A 17,846-nucleotide genomic window follows, 5' to 3' on the forward strand; every position below is an offset into this window, starting at 1 on the left:
GTAGAAGAGAGGATAACGGACAAAGGAGGAAGATGGAGTAGGACATACAGGGAAGGAATGTAGTTGGATCACGAACGTTAGATATGTGGGTTGGATGGTAGTTTGAATTAATCAATTCTCCCTCGTGATAAAAGTGTTCATACATATTCTACACAACAATGGAGTTATATATCTTACATTTGGTCTCCCTAGACTTCTGTTCGAGTTTCTTTAATCGGATACATTTATGCCACGGTTGAATACTGTAAAATTTCTGCTGATAAAATAGTAAATTCAATCGTCCTATATACCCTTATATTCTTTTTCTCTAATTTTTTCGATGTGGGTTAACAGTTCTCAACATCCACCCCGATGTGAATCTATAGAACCGATTGGGACCAAATTCATTCCAAAACTCAAACTGAAAAGTATACATAAGATTTTATTTGTACTTTTTTAATGTGGACTAATTGCTCCCAACACATATTTCACTTACTACTTTATTGAGATTCTCGATATCTATAAAAGGATTTAATCGTTATACTTATTAGTTTTGGTTATAGGTGCGAGACGGAAAAGGCAATATCAAGTCTCTCGTCTAACCGCATGCCTGTCCAGCCCATGTAATCACAAGGTAGAGACAATCGGGAGGGGGGGAACACCGAGTGATGCCCGAAGCAACGGTGGTCGCCTAACGTTATAAACTTGGTCATAGCGTAGCACATGTTAGGTGATTGACCGATGTGGAAAGTGAGTTAGAAGTCCATGACCACACGTGGGCAATTGGCGAAGTAAAAGGACTTATTACAAAATATTTAATTAAGCGGGCCACCTCGGGGGAAGATATCGGGTCGGGAATTAAACAAGAAAGCGTCCCATTTCCCATAAATAATAATGGGACTAGTAGCAGACCTGAGGAGAAAAACATTAGCTGAGACTAATATATAAAGGTGACAATTGCAAATTGTAATTAAATGTCGAGAATATTTTCCGTTTCGATACAAACCATATTTCGGAAACTCTAATAATGAATTAAAAAATACAATTATGAGAAAATATAATTAATTCCTTTACCAAGTGATTATCATTATTATGAATATATGTATTTTCAATTTGTATCAAACATGTTTTCACAAGTGAACCAATTACCATATAATTATATTTTTTTACTTTTTATAAATATTCTCATAATTAATTATTTAATGTCGCGTAAAAATATAAAAATATATTTGTTCATTTTCAATTTCTTTAAACTATAAGAATGAAAATATTAATTATAGTATATAATAATTCTTTATTAGTACATTATCAATATTAAATACATGTACATATACTTACTCGCTGCAATTATAAAATAAAAGCAAAAAGCGGAGTTACAAAATTTATCTTAAACATTTTTTTAGTTTTTATCATGGCAGAAAAGTTTTAAGATAATTTATTTGAAGTATGTTCTTGAAAATAAAAATAAATTTGGTTCAATGGTCTTAGAAAATAAAATTAACTAATTACACTAAAATTAATATTTAATGCGTAATAACGTACCAACACATTTATTATCCAATGAACATTTCTCAAGTGGCACCAACACATCTTCGACCAACAAAATTAGATCAAACCTACAAGGTTCGAATCAACGGTGCCGACGGGGATTAAAAGTTCAAAGATATGCAAGTTGGACAAATTCTAAATGCGAGGACTACTAGGACGAGTTTGCAACAGTTGATAATCTGGTGAAATCCAGAAGCCTCTCGGCCCAATGGGCCTTCCCTTCCGTCATGAGATCCAATCTAGGCCCAAAGAGTCATTACATAATCAAAGGCCTCTCCACTGAAAATGAATTCTTTTTGGGGTCTAATAAATCATCCACGGGCGAATAATACTTCTGCTCTGTGCATGTCGATACAGCAACAGGTGGTATCCGGGACAAGTTTACGTGCATCTCGACCGATTCACCTCCCGAGACACGTAGATCGACTTTCATCAATTATTCTACGTTATATTCTTTGTTGATCTTGCATAAATTGAATGACCTCATCAGAAAACCAGTCAAAATCTTAGAATATAAACAAATTCATATTTCTTTTTTGGGCTTCGGCCCCATTCAGCCAAAAAAAATTATATTCCTTTTTTCTTTTCTTTTTTTTGCTTTCTTTATGGGACCCATAACTACAGCATTTATTTTTTACCAAAGATAAAATACACATTCATTTACATATTTGTGAAGTGGGCATCGAATTCCGCTCTCTCTCTAACAAGGCGTTTGATATATAGGATTCTATGTTGATTCTTATTAAAGTCGATTTAAAATTCCTTAGATTCACATGATTTTCATGTTTAGTTCAGTCATGGTAATTCACATTTTCACTCGCATATTTCCACTAACACATTTCAACTTAAATGATATTGCACATTCCCACTTAAATGATATTGTAAATTATCACTAAAGGGGTGGAAATATGAATTCTCATCTTGGTATAGTAAAATAAAATACAATAAAGTAAGATTCCTAGTAATGTTAATTGAGATAACATATGTGGTAATGCGGATGACTGGCAATTTAATTGGTGGGAATTTATTTCGAGGTAATGTTGATTACTAGTAATTACATTACCGGCAATCCCCAAACTTCGCCTAAATAATTTTCGAGACTTGACCCCTAGAGATCAATCATCAAGACTTGACCTGCCCTTGTTTCCACACATGCATATTGTCAAAACCAAAACCCGTTTTCAAACATATTTTTCTCAATCTGCCGAAAAAAAAAAACTTATTTTTCTCAATGATTATTTGGGATGCAATAAACATTATCGTATGGAAGCACATAGTCAATCCAGCAATAAAAGGAAGCACATTAGTCAAATACGCAGAGATCATGCGGGTGGCCTCAATTTTTTTTTTCCCCTCATCCTTCTTCATTTTCATTCTATTCCATTCCATTAGTCGACGTTACTGCAATTGCTATTGTTACTTCTAGTGGCTAGTCTTGTGAAGTAGACCAGTCAATACCTTGATGTGATAAAGTCCGTAGATAACATATCCAAGGATGGACTTAAGATTTGCAGTAAAGAGCGAGGTCCTTAAGAGCGCGAATAAGAAGACATTCTTTTCAAATTGAAGGGGAAAATACAACGAATTTCATAAAAAATTAAAGGATAATATATAAATTTTCTTTAAACATCAAAATAATATGGAGAAATAGTTGTTTCCCTCGATGCATTCCTGAATTCTAATCACATGTCAAGCCAAAACATATGTATTCCTCATCAAAACTTACAAGGTTCGCGCTTCACGTCTTTGATAAAATTAGACTTTTCTTTTGGGTAATGGAATCAACATACCTGAATGTTGAGGTTTTAGAAAATTCTCTACAACTTCAACCCCAAAAATTTGAGAAACTCTATTAGAAGGGCATAGAATAGCTGCATAGTATATACCTTTAAAAAAAAAATTGTAATGATACATACCATTACATCACATTACGCAAAAATTTGGCAGCTGCCTGCCTTCCAACACTGCACCATAATTAATTGCTAGAATCAGAAGCTGCGGTCTTGCTCTGGAGTTGCCTAATTTGATTGACCAATATCATGTGCTTATTAGAAAAGGAAAATGGACAAGTTATCCCCCAATTCTTTTTTTTTTCCGGTAGAATTATCATCTAGTCAATTGTTTATTATTTTCATCATAAGTATTAAACATGTATTTCCTCTCGTGGACCATGGAGATCATATGAAATCAGGCCTGACGTCTTATATTGATAGCTTTAGCAACCCATATATACACATAGGCCTAAACTAATATGTATCTCAAAATTGTAATAATCTATCACCGAAAAAAAAATAGTAGCAACCTTGGTTTATATTTGGACAAGGTTATAATAATGTGACAATCTCTCCAGTTGGCATTTTAAGTCGTCCAAGCCGGCTATTTTATGTGAATTTGAAAACTGTGACCAGCTAACTATTAGAATGTGTACATGGGCAAGCTGGGCTCTCAGTAGGTGAACATTGTTTATAATGTAGAGGTTCAAAATGAAACTAACTGGAAGCATCCCGTGGACATAATTAAGCCGATAACTTTATGGGGATCAGTTTCAACCAATAGAATATGAGAAATTCTTGTGGTTTTATCAGAGAAGGGGTTGAGAACTGCATAGACCTGATACCTTCTTTCCTGAAAATAATATTATGACCAACTAAGAAAAGCGATTAAGTTCGTCTAAAAATTAATCTGAATGATTATCTCAATTGTTTAATTTATACCTCAATTTTCATATGGATTAGATAAATTTAATTGGATCTCCTCCTTTTTCTTCCCACTCCGCTCTGAAGAGCAACTAAGATCAGTTTAGTTCCGTTTTCATGATCCAATTAGACGTGTATACTGAATCCTCATATAAACCTAAAGCTAAAAAAAACCTCAACGGTAGCGGAAATATTGAACAAACTAGGTTTCCATTTTGATATATAACACATTTCATCACCAAACAGCATGCACAAAGCAGCCAGCTAAACACATCAAATGATATTTTTCTTTCATTCGCTCCATTTCATCAACCTATCAGACTAAATCTTGACAAGATCCTATGGTTTCTGATCGACAATCAGTTTTCTTAACTGAAAAATCGATCTTCGTTAGTAAAACATGGCGTTTCTCCTGCCAACAGCTTGGCTTCTGCTCCTAGGGTACAGTGACTCCGCCCTCGGAGGAACTTCCTCGAACTTGCAAGGCGTCTCCTCATCGATCCTCCCGATCTTCCCTATCCCAACACTGTAACTCCTCATCCCTCCCATGCCAGTCACACCACTAGGGGGTCCCGTTACTCCCATCGCCTGCTGCCTCTCGGCGTTCCTCTTGGAGACTGACCGGAGAAGCTCCCGGTAATCCTCATCATCATCCTCATTCCTCTTGGAGAAGCTCCTTGGCACGGTCGGGACCTGAGCCGCCCCAGGCCCGCTAACTCCTCCCCCTTGGCTCACCCGGCCGGCAAAGTCTTCCATGCCCTTCATATAAAAGTTCTTGGCTTTGCACATGATCCTAAAGGGCGCCAAGATCACATGCTTGAACTTGTTCTGCCTTCTCACCTTGCCTCCCATTTCGAGATCACCGAAAAGTTAAGATAGCGCTCCAAACACGGGCAACCGAAAGAATTAATCAGACGTAAACCGGATGGGAATATGAGTGATGGTTTAGCAACTGAGGTTCTCTTAGTTTTTTGGCTGTGGATATCTCTGCCGCCCATGGCTATGTATATATATATGGATGAGTGAGGGGTTGAAAGGCTTTGCTTCCAAGAAGCACCAATGATGAAATGTTTGACGAGAAATATATTAATTAATGTCTGGTCTCAGGGGACGAAATTGGCAAATTTTTGGAGGTAGGGAGGTGCGTGTGGACTTTTTCAAACACAGTGTTCTAATGAACGAAGGGTGTTGGTATGTCCGCATGATTGGTGGACCGATTGCTTGAATATTTAATGCAGGAGTTTGCAGGCAAAATTGACTAGGAAAATGGATAATTCAAGGACCTGATTCGAAAAGTGGAAGGACGGATATGCCCTTTTGGATGTTGTGGAGGGAAAGACCATCCATTATGTTTGGATGTCGTATGTAGGGTCTAATATGCCTATAAGAACTAACGTGGGTTTATTCAAATAATTTAACGCTTATTTCTTTTAAATATAATATTTGATTTAAGTTTTATGAATGGAAAAACTCAAATTAAGAGAGTTTTGCCTCTTATATAGCTAACCTAACTCGGACTGAATTAGTCGAATCCATTAAATTTCCGAATATCAGAATGTTGCATCGAAAAAAAGAAATGTATATCCTAAGAGCTCATGGGTAGGTCCACTTTAGCAAATCCATATGTGTCTAAGCCCATTGAAGGGAGCTCTGACGTCAGGTGGCCGGCCCAATTGCTTGGAGCCCAACCCATGGACCAGCTCGACTTTCTTCTCTGAAGCCCAAACGGGCCCGTTCTTTCCCTATCGATGATCATGTATCCCGATCCGCAAAGTCGACCAGCTGCAGGACGAAAACATGTTGAAATAAATGGATATTGATTCGCCATGTGAAGCTTCTCGACATTTTCTCTCGTCCGTAAGTGATCACGATTCACACATTAGGCTGCTGTTGTACAGTTGTAGTACCACACTTTGTTAGCTTTTCTTCTTTAGAAGCATTGACAACCCTTCGCTTATGGGTTTTTGCCAATCGACGTAAGTGTCGGGTACTCTTGCGATGCTAAAATAACTACAGTGAAAGTCGAAAAAACGGTCCTCGAACACCCCCTTTTTCTCTAGCTTCACTAGTTCTGCCTGCCATGCATTTTTTTTCATACATATTAGGAATTAAAAAGAAATCGGAATTCTCTTTTAGAAAAAAAAATGACAATGTGAAAGGTGTATGTAGGCACCCTATCATTTCAACTCCTATCCAAATTGTTTGATAGGAATAAGGAACTTATTTCATTGGTTATTTTGGATTTGGAGCATATTTTCTTCAACAACGTGGGCACAGGGCTGACTTGAAGCGCCTGAAAGGAGCGAATGATAGATGAGAACGATGGAAGAAATTAAAAAAAAAAAAAAAAAAAAAATTTATCATCCATATCAAGTTATCGACTTCGAATTCTTTAACAGATGGAATGAGTTATGAATAATGAAATATATACTCACGTCACTTGGTTTTCAAAATTAAGATGATTCTATCGGATACTTCAGTGAAATTTAAATATACGAGTTAAATTAGCATGAAGTCATGATGCTTTTTAATCATTTGCCTGGTAATACGAAAGAGATGCCTAACGAAGGCAACTGCGAATTGATTCTGCCATCACTGGTGATGTCAAAATAGAGACAAAATGTTCCTACGAACCGACAAAAAATGATTGAATAATTGGAGATTCGGTTTCACATATACTCCTTTCTTTAGCTGAATAGATAACAAATTTGGTTTCATACTTCTTTTGGGTTCCTATCATGTTATCTTTTTCAATTGTTTATGGACTGCCTTATTTTATTCAGAATCTCTACAAAATGAACATATTTCCGATTAGGACTTTATCTAAAATATATCGGCCTACGTAATTTCAAACCATAATCACACGAAGATCACAGATCTTTGCTCCCCCGTCAACCTCTGTGTTTGGTGCATTGCCATTTAATATTTACTAACTAATAATCTAAATTCACATTAAGATAGATTCTCGTTTTTAAAATTACTAGCAATATTCATTATACCATGTTTGGTAAAAAAAAAAAATTGGTATTATATATTATTACCGTATTTCAACCAAACATGATAATTTAGTGGGCTCAGAAAATTTAAAATCAAACTTCCAGTAATCTACATGGAATATCTTATATTAAATGCCTTAGGAAAATCTTTTATAATCTGGCTTATTACATCATCATGTATTCTCTGTAGTAAAATTGTGTGAGACATTACTATAATAATTCCATAAATGAAACATTAAATATTATTTTATGTCTCAACAAGTGTATTTTTTGAAATTCAAATTCGTGCACTCCTTCTAGATTGTTGGTATCACCGTGTGTTTTCTAAAGTCACAGGAATAATTTCTTGCGTTCTCGGATGGATATGTATTTCAAATTGAATCGATTCAATCCAGTCACATTTTCAATTAATCTCCAACTGCTTTCAAATCTCCTCCTTGCCCACCAGACAAAACCCCACCATTAATGGCTTGGCTATACGTTCTCTATCTCCAAAACCTTAATAAATTTTTCTTTGACTTTTTGTTCCATCTGCAACTCTTTTCCACCCTCATTCAGTAACCCATTTTTCCTAGGCCGTACATATGTATTTTTCTCTATTTCAATTTGAACCCATTTTTATATTATAGTTTGAAATTAATCTCACCATCGAAATTGGAAGATGCGAAAGCATGCTTTGAATATAGAAAATAAAATACAGTGTCGTACATGCAGAGAGAGAGAGAGAGAGAGCCATGGATGATGGAAGTCTTTCCTTGCCACGAGTTTGAATTAAAATCGAAAATGAGTTAACAAAATTTCATAATAATTAACGAAAAGAAACATATCTAAGGTCAGACACCTATGGGACTCTCCACTGTGAATGGTAAATCACAATCAAAGTCGAACAAAGAGCCTTATTTAATTTGTCGGCGTACTTTTATTGATTCGGCATCTCATATATACAATGTCTATAAGATAACCCGTTTGGCTGAAATTTTTCATGATGAACATATCCAACTGAAGTTTCTCAATTCTTTCAGCTGAAATCATCAGATGCACATATTCGCAACACAAACAAGCACACCTTTACATAGCTTTCTTCGAATATATATTTGCGAGAATTTACATTCCCATCACGATCGATGTCGATGCTGCGATGAAAAAAGCGGGCATGTATATGCAAAATCTACCCTAACAAGAAGAGAAAAGCAAGAGAGACCAGTGCAAGAAAGGCGAACTGGATGGTAAGTGGATGATCAAGAGAGGCTATGCTTGCCGGGTTGGTCGGCGGCCTTGAGGGTCTTGTCGATGAGCTTGCGGGCCTTGCGGCTGCGGATCTCCACCTTCACGCTCGAGCTTTTGGCCATCTTAACGTACGGCTTACTGCCGCTCTTGGTCTTCTTCTTCAACGCCCTCACCTTTGACTTTATCGACTCCACCAAGCTCTCAATCGCTGGATTCGCCATTGAAGACTGCGTCTTGGTATCGATATCGATCCCGATCCCGATCTCAATATCAAGTGTCAATAGATATTGTCAATCTAGTGCTGGTGGGGCGGCGTCCCATATGGGAGTTCTTAGGGGCTGACTAGTTTTACCGAGAGACATAACCTCACTTCTGCACTTTCTCAGTTTCAGTGACTCTTTTTAAATAAGGTATTCATCGATAATAACCCCCGGAGTTTGGGCAAAATTACGACTCCACCACCAGCGAAACGCATACTTTTTTTTCCGTTGACTATGAGCAGTTTGGACCTATCCTTTCCTGGATACTGCATCATGCCACATTATCGCCAAGAAGTTGACATTTTTTTATTTTTATTTTTTATAATTTTCGATAACCACGTCACGTGTTCAATTTTCGCTTAGGTATTGATTTGATTTTGACCACGAAATTTCTAGTGAGCATCAAACACTCATATACAAAAGGTCAAATCCGCCCATACGAAACTCTGTTTGTCAACCCGATCATAACTCGTAGATAAATGCATTGGTCCTATGAATGGGTCATCTCCGTGAGTAGTGTAAATCGTGCAAGAGGTTGAGGGCTCTTTGGTAATTAGACAGCTGAAAATTGGATTGGCCGGTGCGAGTCATGCTCTCAGTTCTCTCTTGACCGGAGTTTCATCAACTTATTGTTACTCGGGCTGACTAGTCATTAATTAATTAATTAATTAAATTCTCATTTTTGTACATATATAACTTGTGTTCAAAATCAAATTATTTTAAATTAATTAATTAGTTAATTATTTCCAGATTGCTGGAATTGTCAGATGTGTGGGTTGCCCTTCAGTTAAGTTTGGAGCATGTGGGACGCGCCACATAATTAATTATGAGCAAAATATGAAGCATACGAGTGTTAGATTTACATTTTTTTTTCCATGGAAACATTCAATGCTGGATTTGCCCATACAGATTGCATTTTAAATGCTGAAGAGGTGCGTCCCTGCATATGCGGGGTCGTTTTTATGATACTCGGGCCGTAATGGCATTGTCTCTGTCATTTTTTAATCAGCACGCAGTCGTTGCTCTTCCGCAGGTGCAATAATCTCCAACCCGAAATCTTGGTTTTAATTAAGGACTACATGAGTTTATTGACAGGGGAGTAGCCGTGTGGATGCGAAACAAGAAAAGTACGCAGGACTTCAATGTGCGTAATCGTCTTCTGCCGTCCCTTTCCCTTTCCCTCCGGTCCGAGTAGGCCATTTAGAGCGTTATTTATTCTCACACGACATTCAGCTGATGGATCTTCGATGAGTTCACATGACGGTAATTTTTCTGTCTGCGTGCATTCTTCCGGGTGATGCAAACAAACCCTTGCATGGATTGATTTGATGCCCAATTCCACACTACTCTATTCTGGTAGTCACACGAAATCAAGCCTAATTAAGTTTGGCTCATAGATCTTTCTTCACAATAAATCGATAAGTTCGGCGTGTACGATTCTGTTTATTTATGTGGCAGGCAGGTTTGTGTATCAGGAGGACATCGATTTTTCATTTCTTCAGAGTCCCATGGAAGTCTATAACCCCTCAGACCGTGAGAACAACTTATTCGAACATTAGATGAGAAACGGCTCAAGTAGTTCACCCGCTTTGGGATGTCCGATCCCAACTTCAGGAAATCAATGAATCAGCAATATTCCTAAAGGCGAAGGCGTCAGTACATTTAAGTCGAGGTTTGGAACAGTCATCGAGCCTAAGCTGCTTCATCGCACCGAAAATACTCAATAGATATGGAATTGTGCCAGTCGAAGTGAACCCAATCAGTTAGCATCAATGGCGAAAGCAGCATTTACACTCACGGCATGAATGGCAAAACCTAACTTTGACCCGTTTGTTTAGCCACGTGTAACTGCTTGCGACTTCCCTTCAATCACCAAATTTCATACCGTACACACGTCTAACTACTTCTCGAGACATGTGCAGTCCCGTAATCCCTACAGTGAAGTTTATGGTGAGATTATCCCGTACGTAGTCGACTTTCTCATGGTCCAACAAGTTGACTATCAGGACCTTCTCTAACCTAACAGGTTATATTACGAACAACATCAAATTTTCTAAGCCAGAAGAAGGAAAAATGACAAAATTGGAGTCTATTTTCCTCCGAGGAACAAAGCAACAGCCCACCGCAGAAAATTCTGCTTTGACATTTGCACCTAAAAGTCAACACAAACACGCATGAGAGATTGTTCGTGTTGTTTCCGTTCCATTCCATAAGATTAGTGCTGCGAGGCCGTTAAATAATCTCAGACACGGGTGAGGTCGATGTGAAAGCACGGATAATATGTCGAATGATGAGAGGGGATTGTACTCAGTAGAGGAACTTGCATCAGTATCGAACAGTAGAAGTAGAGAATGCATACCGGAGTCGGTTATGCGGAAGGAGGCAAAGCCAAGTTCATCAACGAAACCGGACAGCTGCAAAGTTCACACAGAAGATTCAGAGACAAAGACTATCAGAATCCGTATGCCAAAGCTGACTAATGAAGTCGGTGAAAGAGATGACTCCATATAGATTCTTATCATCATTATATATACATTGCTAATGATAGACTTCAAAGACTGTTGGGTGTTGAAAAGAATTCCAGCAAAAGAAAAGGACGTGTGAAGTCGTACTTTGAGTGGAATACTGATGCCACTTTTGACAAAATGGCAATAAGGCAAAATGGGACTGCAATAAAATGACTACTGTCTGTTCTGTGATGGTTTCATTACATGATGCTTTCGTCCAACCGTGGCCTGATATCTTTTGGTTCTTCCAAGCTTAGAGAAATGCGTTGGACCCTATTTGACCTTTACATAAGAAAGTTGCCGAGTGAAGGAAGGTATTCATCTAGCAGGTCTACTATGGTGCAAAATCAATCATCATGGCCACAGATATTGACGATTTCACAGCTCCCATGTCAATATTGGCACTTCAAAGTATCAGCAAGCTCTACCCACCAGCATAGTAGTCATGTTAATATGTTTCACTTTATGATAAGATATATATAAACAACATTCCATGATTGCCGTTTAATGTCCAACCTTTTTGCAATGAAACATGCGTACTGTGAAGATGTTACTGCTCAATGCAAACATTCAGCCAAACATGGGAAGGCAATCAAAGGCACTTCCACCATTCTAAGCAGGCAATTTTTGTAAGTGTTGAAAACTGACAGTTATTCTCCTCTACCTGACAAAGCAATCAAGCCAAAGTCATGTTGTTTGCTGAGCATCAGACGATAACATCAGAGCAGCCAAAAGTGCAATTGTCGCAGTTTCTACACGAAGGCGATTTGGCCCAAGGCCAATTGCAGTGGCCCCTGCTTCTGTAAGTTGCTTCAATTCTTTCGCGGTGAAATCTGCAAAATTTTAAGCGTGCCCGAAGGCAATATTCAGGCTCCGATATGCAGAAAAAATAGCCATAAAGATGAAAGAGGAGCTCCAATATTATTAAAGCAACACTTCAATGGCAAAGTAAAGAATGAGTTCTTATACTAACCCCCTTCAGGTCCGACTATTAATAGACCATCAGATTTGAGTTCCAATGAAGTCAGTGCACTCATAAGAGGAGGGGCTTCTGCAACGGCCAGAAATGATAGCTTTGACTGGGAAACCTATGAAATGGAAGATATGATGCAACTCAGTCAAGGACGGTAAGCAACAAAAAGGCGAAGAAAAGAATGCAATTACAAAGAAATCATGAACCACATATATCAGCCATTGATCATTCATACTGGACTCAAATGCACATCCTCGGCTTCCCAGATTGCTTTCGCATACTGCACTAACTTCTATGAATATAGCTTACATAGCTTAAACTACACTGATGTTCAAACAACTGCAACGAAGAAGCAATTTGTTGCTTTAACAGTACAGAGATGAAAGACTCACTTTAGGTAGAACATCACTGATTTTTGTTGGAGGATGTACTACCATTTCATGCAGCCTTTGGCCTATTCACCATGAAGCCAAAAAACAAATGAAGAAACAAAAATTATATAAGTTCTCCTGCCACACATGTAACAAAACAGAAAGGAAAAAGCATATGTTTCAGCACATATAAAGTAGCAATGAATCAACTATTCTGATACTCAACCACCCAAAGCAGAAATGTACCAACAAACAGGCAAGATATCACATTCCAATCTATCAAGTCAGTTTTTCTGAGATGGAAAGAGGTGGTTCCTTCAACTAGAATGCACATTGACAATGTCGAAACTGGACTTACATTGCTTTGACGCAGCCAAGATAACACGTTCCAACCTATCGACTCGATTTTCTGAGATAGAAGGAGATCGTTCAGTCAACAGCGCGGTTACGCTACTAGCCCCAAGTTCCTGAGAGAGCCCAACAGAATGGGGAAAAATAATTAGAAATCTGAACTAACAGAAAAGAAAAGAGTTTTACTTACCCAGAAAAAAAAAAAAAGAAAAGAAGAGTTACAGGTCAAAATAAATAAGTTAAAATTCTAATTAGCATGTACATACGGCACATTTCTCCACAAGCCAGTCAGCTCGACCACCCTTTAATGTTCCTAGACAAAGGTAATCATCAAATTGATAAAATGATTTATCAGTGCCATAGCATGTTAGTAACACTGAAAAGTGCACTTTCTAAAAAAAATTAAAGCACTAAATTGACTGCTCAATGCTTGGAATAACTCACCTAAAGCAGCAACTACATGCCATTGGGGACTAGGAGGACTGACCAATTTTGGGTCCTCCAGAGCAACAAAGTCCACACCTGCACGGTCAATGCACTGAATGCACCCGCTCACTAAGCCTCCTTTTCCATTGAAGAGCTCTACCCTTGCATAGGGATCATGAGGAAATTCAGAGACAAAATTATTCTTGAAATTGTCCTCTCTGACACTAGGTCTACTCATTCCAAGTATATTAACAAATCTGACGTTGGTCTTGGAAAGGTGTTGTTACTGGAATTACAGGAATCAGGTGGGGAAGAAATAAGGATCCCTAACAGGTCTCATTGACTCCATGAAAAACATATAACACCCTGGATTAGCTATTAAGTAATCATGAGAGACAGGGTGCGCCCTGATGGTCAACAACTACCTCAGTGACGAAACAAATGATATTTGATCAAAAACCAACTCACGCAGCCATTAAAATGGGGGGCACACAAGGATCAAAATTATCAAGAAATATATAATAAACAAGCACTCCCCCAACAAAGTGATCCTCTGACGTAGGTACAAGAGTAGGCGAGTTGCAAGTGACAACAAGAGGACTCAAGAATAAGTCTATATCTTCATGAAGCGACACAGACACAGACAAGATGCACCAGAGAAGACTAAGAATAGGAGTCATAAGCACAGGAACCACATTCTTAAGTCCTTCTAATCAAGCAAAATTCCTGCCGGAATTACCTGTCATTTGTTGTTAATCTTAAGACTCTGGTCATATGAAAGAACTCATCACCTTGCACACGGACCACTCCACCCTGCATTTTCATCCAAAGAAGAGAAACCACATTGACATTCACTCGAAGATTTTTCAAGTCGGAAACTATGAAATCAGAGGAATAAACCGAACCGGTGAAGTGATAAAGAAGAAAAATGCAGCAAAAAGAACACTTTTTTTCTTATCATACGAGGAAGAGATATCTCCAGAATTCAATATAAGTGCAGCTAGAGAAGCTCAGACAGAGAGCGAGAGAGTGCCTTAGAACGAGGGAGAACTTCGGAGAAGAAGCGAGGGAGACCACCGCGAGACTGGTCCCATAAATCCGATGAGCTCGAGAATGCTCGAACTGGGAGCGTCCTTGAGCTGAACCGCCGCCAACAGTCGGCAATAGCTGCCAGACGAGGCCGTATGGGCGGGAGAACTTGCATCTGAGACTCGAATCACGAGATTCTAGAGCTGAATTTCAGTTTCTCCGTACTTTCTCCCACTTGGGCTCGGCCGGGAAGCTCTTGCGGCACGGATTTTCCCGGGGAGTTGAACCCTGCAACGGTGACGGCGCGCTCCCCGGCGGCCGACTTATGGAAATGGAACTTCTTTGGGCGGAAGCTGAAAGAGCTTAACGCTGTCGTTTCATGGCTTTTCTTTCTCTCTGTATTTTTTTCCCCTTTTGGGATAAGTATTTGATGTTACGAGTACCATGGTATCCGGAAATACAACGAACCTCAGTTAATCCAGTTTGAGCCGACTCAGCCAAATAGGAATTAAACTCTTCCGGCATATATTTTCTTCATTCACGTGACTCGAGCTCGAAATTTTACTTCGTCGAGCAATTTAAATCGATCTATGTGAGTTGCCTTATTTCCCTTATCGCTCTTTGACATTTACGGCGGACTATTTCTTCACAATATCGATTAAATTAAGAAAAATAATTGAATGAGAAAGAAAGTGTAGTACGAATTACAATATATTTTTTTTCTTGTGAAAATTAAGAAGTTTTTTAAGTGATTTCACCTTCGATTTTAATAAGTTTAATTTTAGTCTAATTTTAGGTAAGTATTGTATTAAAAGTATTTCTCGACACTACGCTTTTACAATTCCTTTCCTTTCTAGATATTATAATCTACTTCGTTTTATTTCAAACTTTTCACGACGTAATCCTATTCGATTGAGTAATTTAATGAACAAACTTCACCGTATCATTTTACCAAAAAAAATTATGGGAAAAAAAAAAGAATATATGTTGCAGCGATAACGAAAGTTCATTCACTAAAAAGCATTAGCGGGCCTAACAACAAAATCGTTGGAGGGAATGGCCCTTTCCCTCTCCCTCCTTTTTTCCTAATTACAAACGATTCGACAGTCATTTCTCCGCTTCATTGAGGGCATATTTACAAAACTACTAAGTTCCTCGAGGGCAACACCGTCATTTCACAAAAGAAAACATCCTCCCTTAAGCATTTTAGCAAACACTTTGACTTCGCGGCTACTGGCCACTTCACTCCGCCTCCCCATCGCGGCTGACCTCCCGCCCGTCCCCTTCGTAGCCGCCGCCCATCTCGCAGATCCGCTCCCACACTTCCGGCAACACGGGCACCACCGACAGCCTGGGCTGCTTCAGGAGCTGGAAACCCCCCTTCCTCAGCCCCTCGTCCCGCTTCAGCTCCTCCAACTCTACGGGACGCCTCATCTCCCCCACCGCCCTCACGTCCACGGCCCCTCCTCCCACTTCCGCGTCCTGGTACCACTCGCGGGTGACCGTCACGACGCCCACGATGCGGCGGGACTTCTGGCCGGAGTGGTAGAAGAAGCAGAGGTCGTCGAGGGACATGGCCTTGAGGTTGTTCTGAGCCTGCCTGTTCCGGACGCCATCCCACTTGGTAGCGCCGCCGTTGGCCGCCTGGTCCTCCCACGACCACTCCCCGGGCTCGGTCTTCAGGAGCCAGTACTGCTTGTCCTTGGCCTTCTTGCCCATTCCGGCCGGTGCGCGGAGGAGACGAATTTTGCTTGGGGGCTGAGGATTTTGGGTTTTGGGGAGGCGGAGAGGAGGGGAAGAGGGAGGAAGCTTAGGTAGGGAGTTCATTAATGGCGGGAAACTAGAAGGATTTTCCCGCCAAATAACAGCCCGTTAATAATTATGCTTAGCAAAAAATTCCATTCACATATAGAAGATTACATTAAATAATCTCTTTTTTCCCCCTTTATGTGGAACAAATCGCTTCGATTTCAATAACGAGTTTGTGTCATTCCGAGTTGATCATATTCCTCCCTCAGCCTTTACATCGGATTAAATTCGTCTTATATGAAGTATTTGAAAACCGAAGCTGGATGAAGAGTTTTCATGTAGAATGAGACGATATTATTCCGAGTAAAGAAGCTTGCACAAAATTTGCTTGCTAATCGACTACATTTGGTTAGGATAACAAAAAATGTGGACTTTATTTGGTTTTGAAATAATAATTTTACTATACTCAATCCTACTTTATATTTTCCTTCATTCAACAATATAATCATTACTTTTTTATATTTTTTTCTCTAATTTAATAATAATTTCTCTCACATATTTTTTTTAACCATTATTATAACTAACTCCTTTATACTAAAATTTCTCATATCATTATTTTTTCATTTTTCTCTAATTTTATAATAAATCATCTCATATATTTTTTCTTAACAATTATTATAACTATTTTAAAACAATAAATTTCCTCAACTAATAATAATTCTACTCCGAAACCAAACGTAAATGCAGTTATTAAGTTACTTCTGTTAAAAAAATCCTAAGAAACTCTACGCCCTTTTATACCTATGATTCAATTTCTTATATAATTGAAATTTTGTCATTAACAATCATCTGCTCATTCAACTAATAACTAAAGTCTAGTAAAAGCAGTAATCATTTCGAGGACCATAAATCAACCACTTAACATTTTAATGCTATGTACCATCTAAGTTTTTTTAGTGCCCAAGGTCAAATGGTCACTCAAAGTCCCATTATTACATGCTGAATGTATCGGATACATATTTGAAGAATGTTCAAAGTTCGTTATCATTGTGATGAATAATAGTATGAATACAACTCAAAGGTCTTCAATTAGAAAACGGTGCAACTTGAACTCAACCCATCACTGTCAACTCCAACTCATTGTTGATTATGATGCTCATCTTGTATTCACCCAAATATTACTATGTATTTTGTGTTTATAAGTTTAAATATCATATAGGGATATGGATCACGAGACCTAATGTGCTCCGATTAAACTAAACTACAAGGAAAAGTACCAAGGGCGACCTTTTTTAGGCGACGCTTTCAAAAGTGTCGTAAAAGGTACGACAAATGTACTTTGGGCGACGCTTTCAAAAAGCGTCACCATAGATCCTACCTGCTGTCACAAAAAAGTCAGCATATGGGTGTCTAAAGCAATGCTTCCCAAAAACATCGACATAGGGGAGATTTATGGTGACGCTTTAAAAAAATTGAATATATGAGGTCTATGGCGATGCTTTGAAAATCGTCGGCCAAGAGTACTTTTGCAGACACATGGAGGCGTCACCTAAGGTAACCTTATGGTGACGCTTTCTTAAAACGTCGATAAAAAAGGGTCCTTGACAACGGTTTTGAAAGCATCACCATTGGGGGTACCTTGGGCGACGCTTGGAAGGATCACCTAAGGTACCCGAGCCAACCCTTTCAAAAGTGTCGCATAAGGCACCCATTTGCTTGTGCATTTTAGAAGTT

The 17,846-nt window shown here is 38.7% G+C and overlaps 4 protein-coding genes across 6 annotated transcripts; all 4 read right to left on the reverse strand.

Annotated features, from left to right (window-relative positions):
• Positions 1-4,613: 4,613 nt before the first annotated feature.
• Positions 4,614-5,075, reverse strand: LOC116193968. The gene has a single exon (XM_031522706.1). The coding sequence runs from the start codon at positions 5,073-5,075 to the stop codon at positions 4,614-4,616; it is 462 nt and encodes a 153-aa protein (XP_031378566.1).
• A 3,026-nt stretch (positions 5,076-8,101) lies between these two features.
• On the reverse strand, positions 8,102-8,832 carry LOC116194305. The gene has a single exon (XM_031523087.1). It carries the CDS (start codon positions 8,665-8,667, stop codon positions 8,458-8,460), a length of 210 nt encoding a protein of 69 aa, XP_031378947.1. The 5' UTR covers positions 8,668-8,832; the 3' UTR covers positions 8,102-8,457.
• A 1,562-nt stretch (positions 8,833-10,394) lies between these two features.
• Positions 10,395-14,764, reverse strand: LOC116198125 (ribosomal RNA small subunit methyltransferase E). Of its 3 annotated transcripts, XR_004155152.1 has the most exons (10): positions 14,368-14,764; positions 14,074-14,147; positions 13,353-13,495; positions 13,175-13,221; positions 12,916-13,024; positions 12,579-12,640; positions 12,187-12,301; positions 11,878-12,046; positions 11,066-11,120; positions 10,395-10,858 (listed from the first exon to the last, which is right to left on the reverse strand). XR_004155152.1 is itself a non-coding variant. In XM_031528470.1 (9 exons), exons 2-8 carry the CDS (start codon positions 14,078-14,080, stop codon positions 11,901-11,903), a joined length of 624 nt encoding a protein of 207 aa, XP_031384330.1. In that variant the 5' UTR covers positions 14,081-14,147; positions 14,368-14,764; the 3' UTR covers positions 10,395-11,120; positions 11,878-11,900. The 3 variants fall into 3 exon arrangements, 2 of the variants coding, with proteins under 2 accessions (XP_031384330.1, XP_031384329.1); XM_031528470.1 differs by having other exon boundaries at positions 10,395-11,120; positions 13,353-13,490; XM_031528469.1 differs by having other exon boundaries at positions 10,395-11,120.
• A 582-nt stretch (positions 14,765-15,346) lies between these two features.
• On the reverse strand, positions 15,347-16,365 carry LOC116194573 (thymocyte nuclear protein 1). The gene has a single exon (XM_031523421.1). It carries the CDS (start codon positions 16,188-16,190, stop codon positions 15,606-15,608), a length of 585 nt encoding a protein of 194 aa, XP_031379281.1. The 5' UTR covers positions 16,191-16,365; the 3' UTR covers positions 15,347-15,605.
• Positions 16,366-17,846: the final 1,481 nt, after the last annotated feature.

This window comes from Punica granatum, chromosome 2, assembly GCF_007655135.1.
Source record: "Punica granatum isolate Tunisia-2019 chromosome 2, ASM765513v2, whole genome shotgun sequence".
NCBI lineage: Eukaryota > Viridiplantae > Streptophyta > Magnoliopsida > Myrtales > Lythraceae > Punica > Punica granatum.

Excerpts from the sequence above, each read along its gene's own strand:
- LOC116193968 (XM_031522706.1), bottom strand. The coding sequence starts at position 5,075 with ATGGGAGGCAAGGTGAGAAGGCAGAACAAGTTCAAGCATGTGATCTTG.
- LOC116194305 (XM_031523087.1), bottom strand. The coding sequence starts at position 8,667 with ATGGCGAATCCAGCGATTGAGAGCTTGGTGGAGTCGATAAAGTCAAAG.
- LOC116198125 (XM_031528469.1), bottom strand. The coding sequence starts at position 14,538 with ATGCAAGTTCTCCCGCCCATACGGCCTCGTCTGGCAGCTATTGCCGAC. Across the intron at positions 12,641-12,915 it reads CTTGGCTGCGTCAAAGCAAT|GCCAAAGGCTGCATGAAATG; the intron begins GTAAGTCCAGTT and ends CATGGTGAATAG. Across the intron at positions 12,302-12,578 it reads TCAGTGATGTTCTACCTAAA|GTTTCCCAGTCAAAGCTATC; the intron begins GTGAGTCTTTCA and ends TCCATTTCATAG.
- LOC116194573 (XM_031523421.1), bottom strand. The coding sequence starts at position 16,190 with ATGAACTCCCTACCTAAGCTTCCTCCCTCTTCCCCTCCTCTCCGCCTC.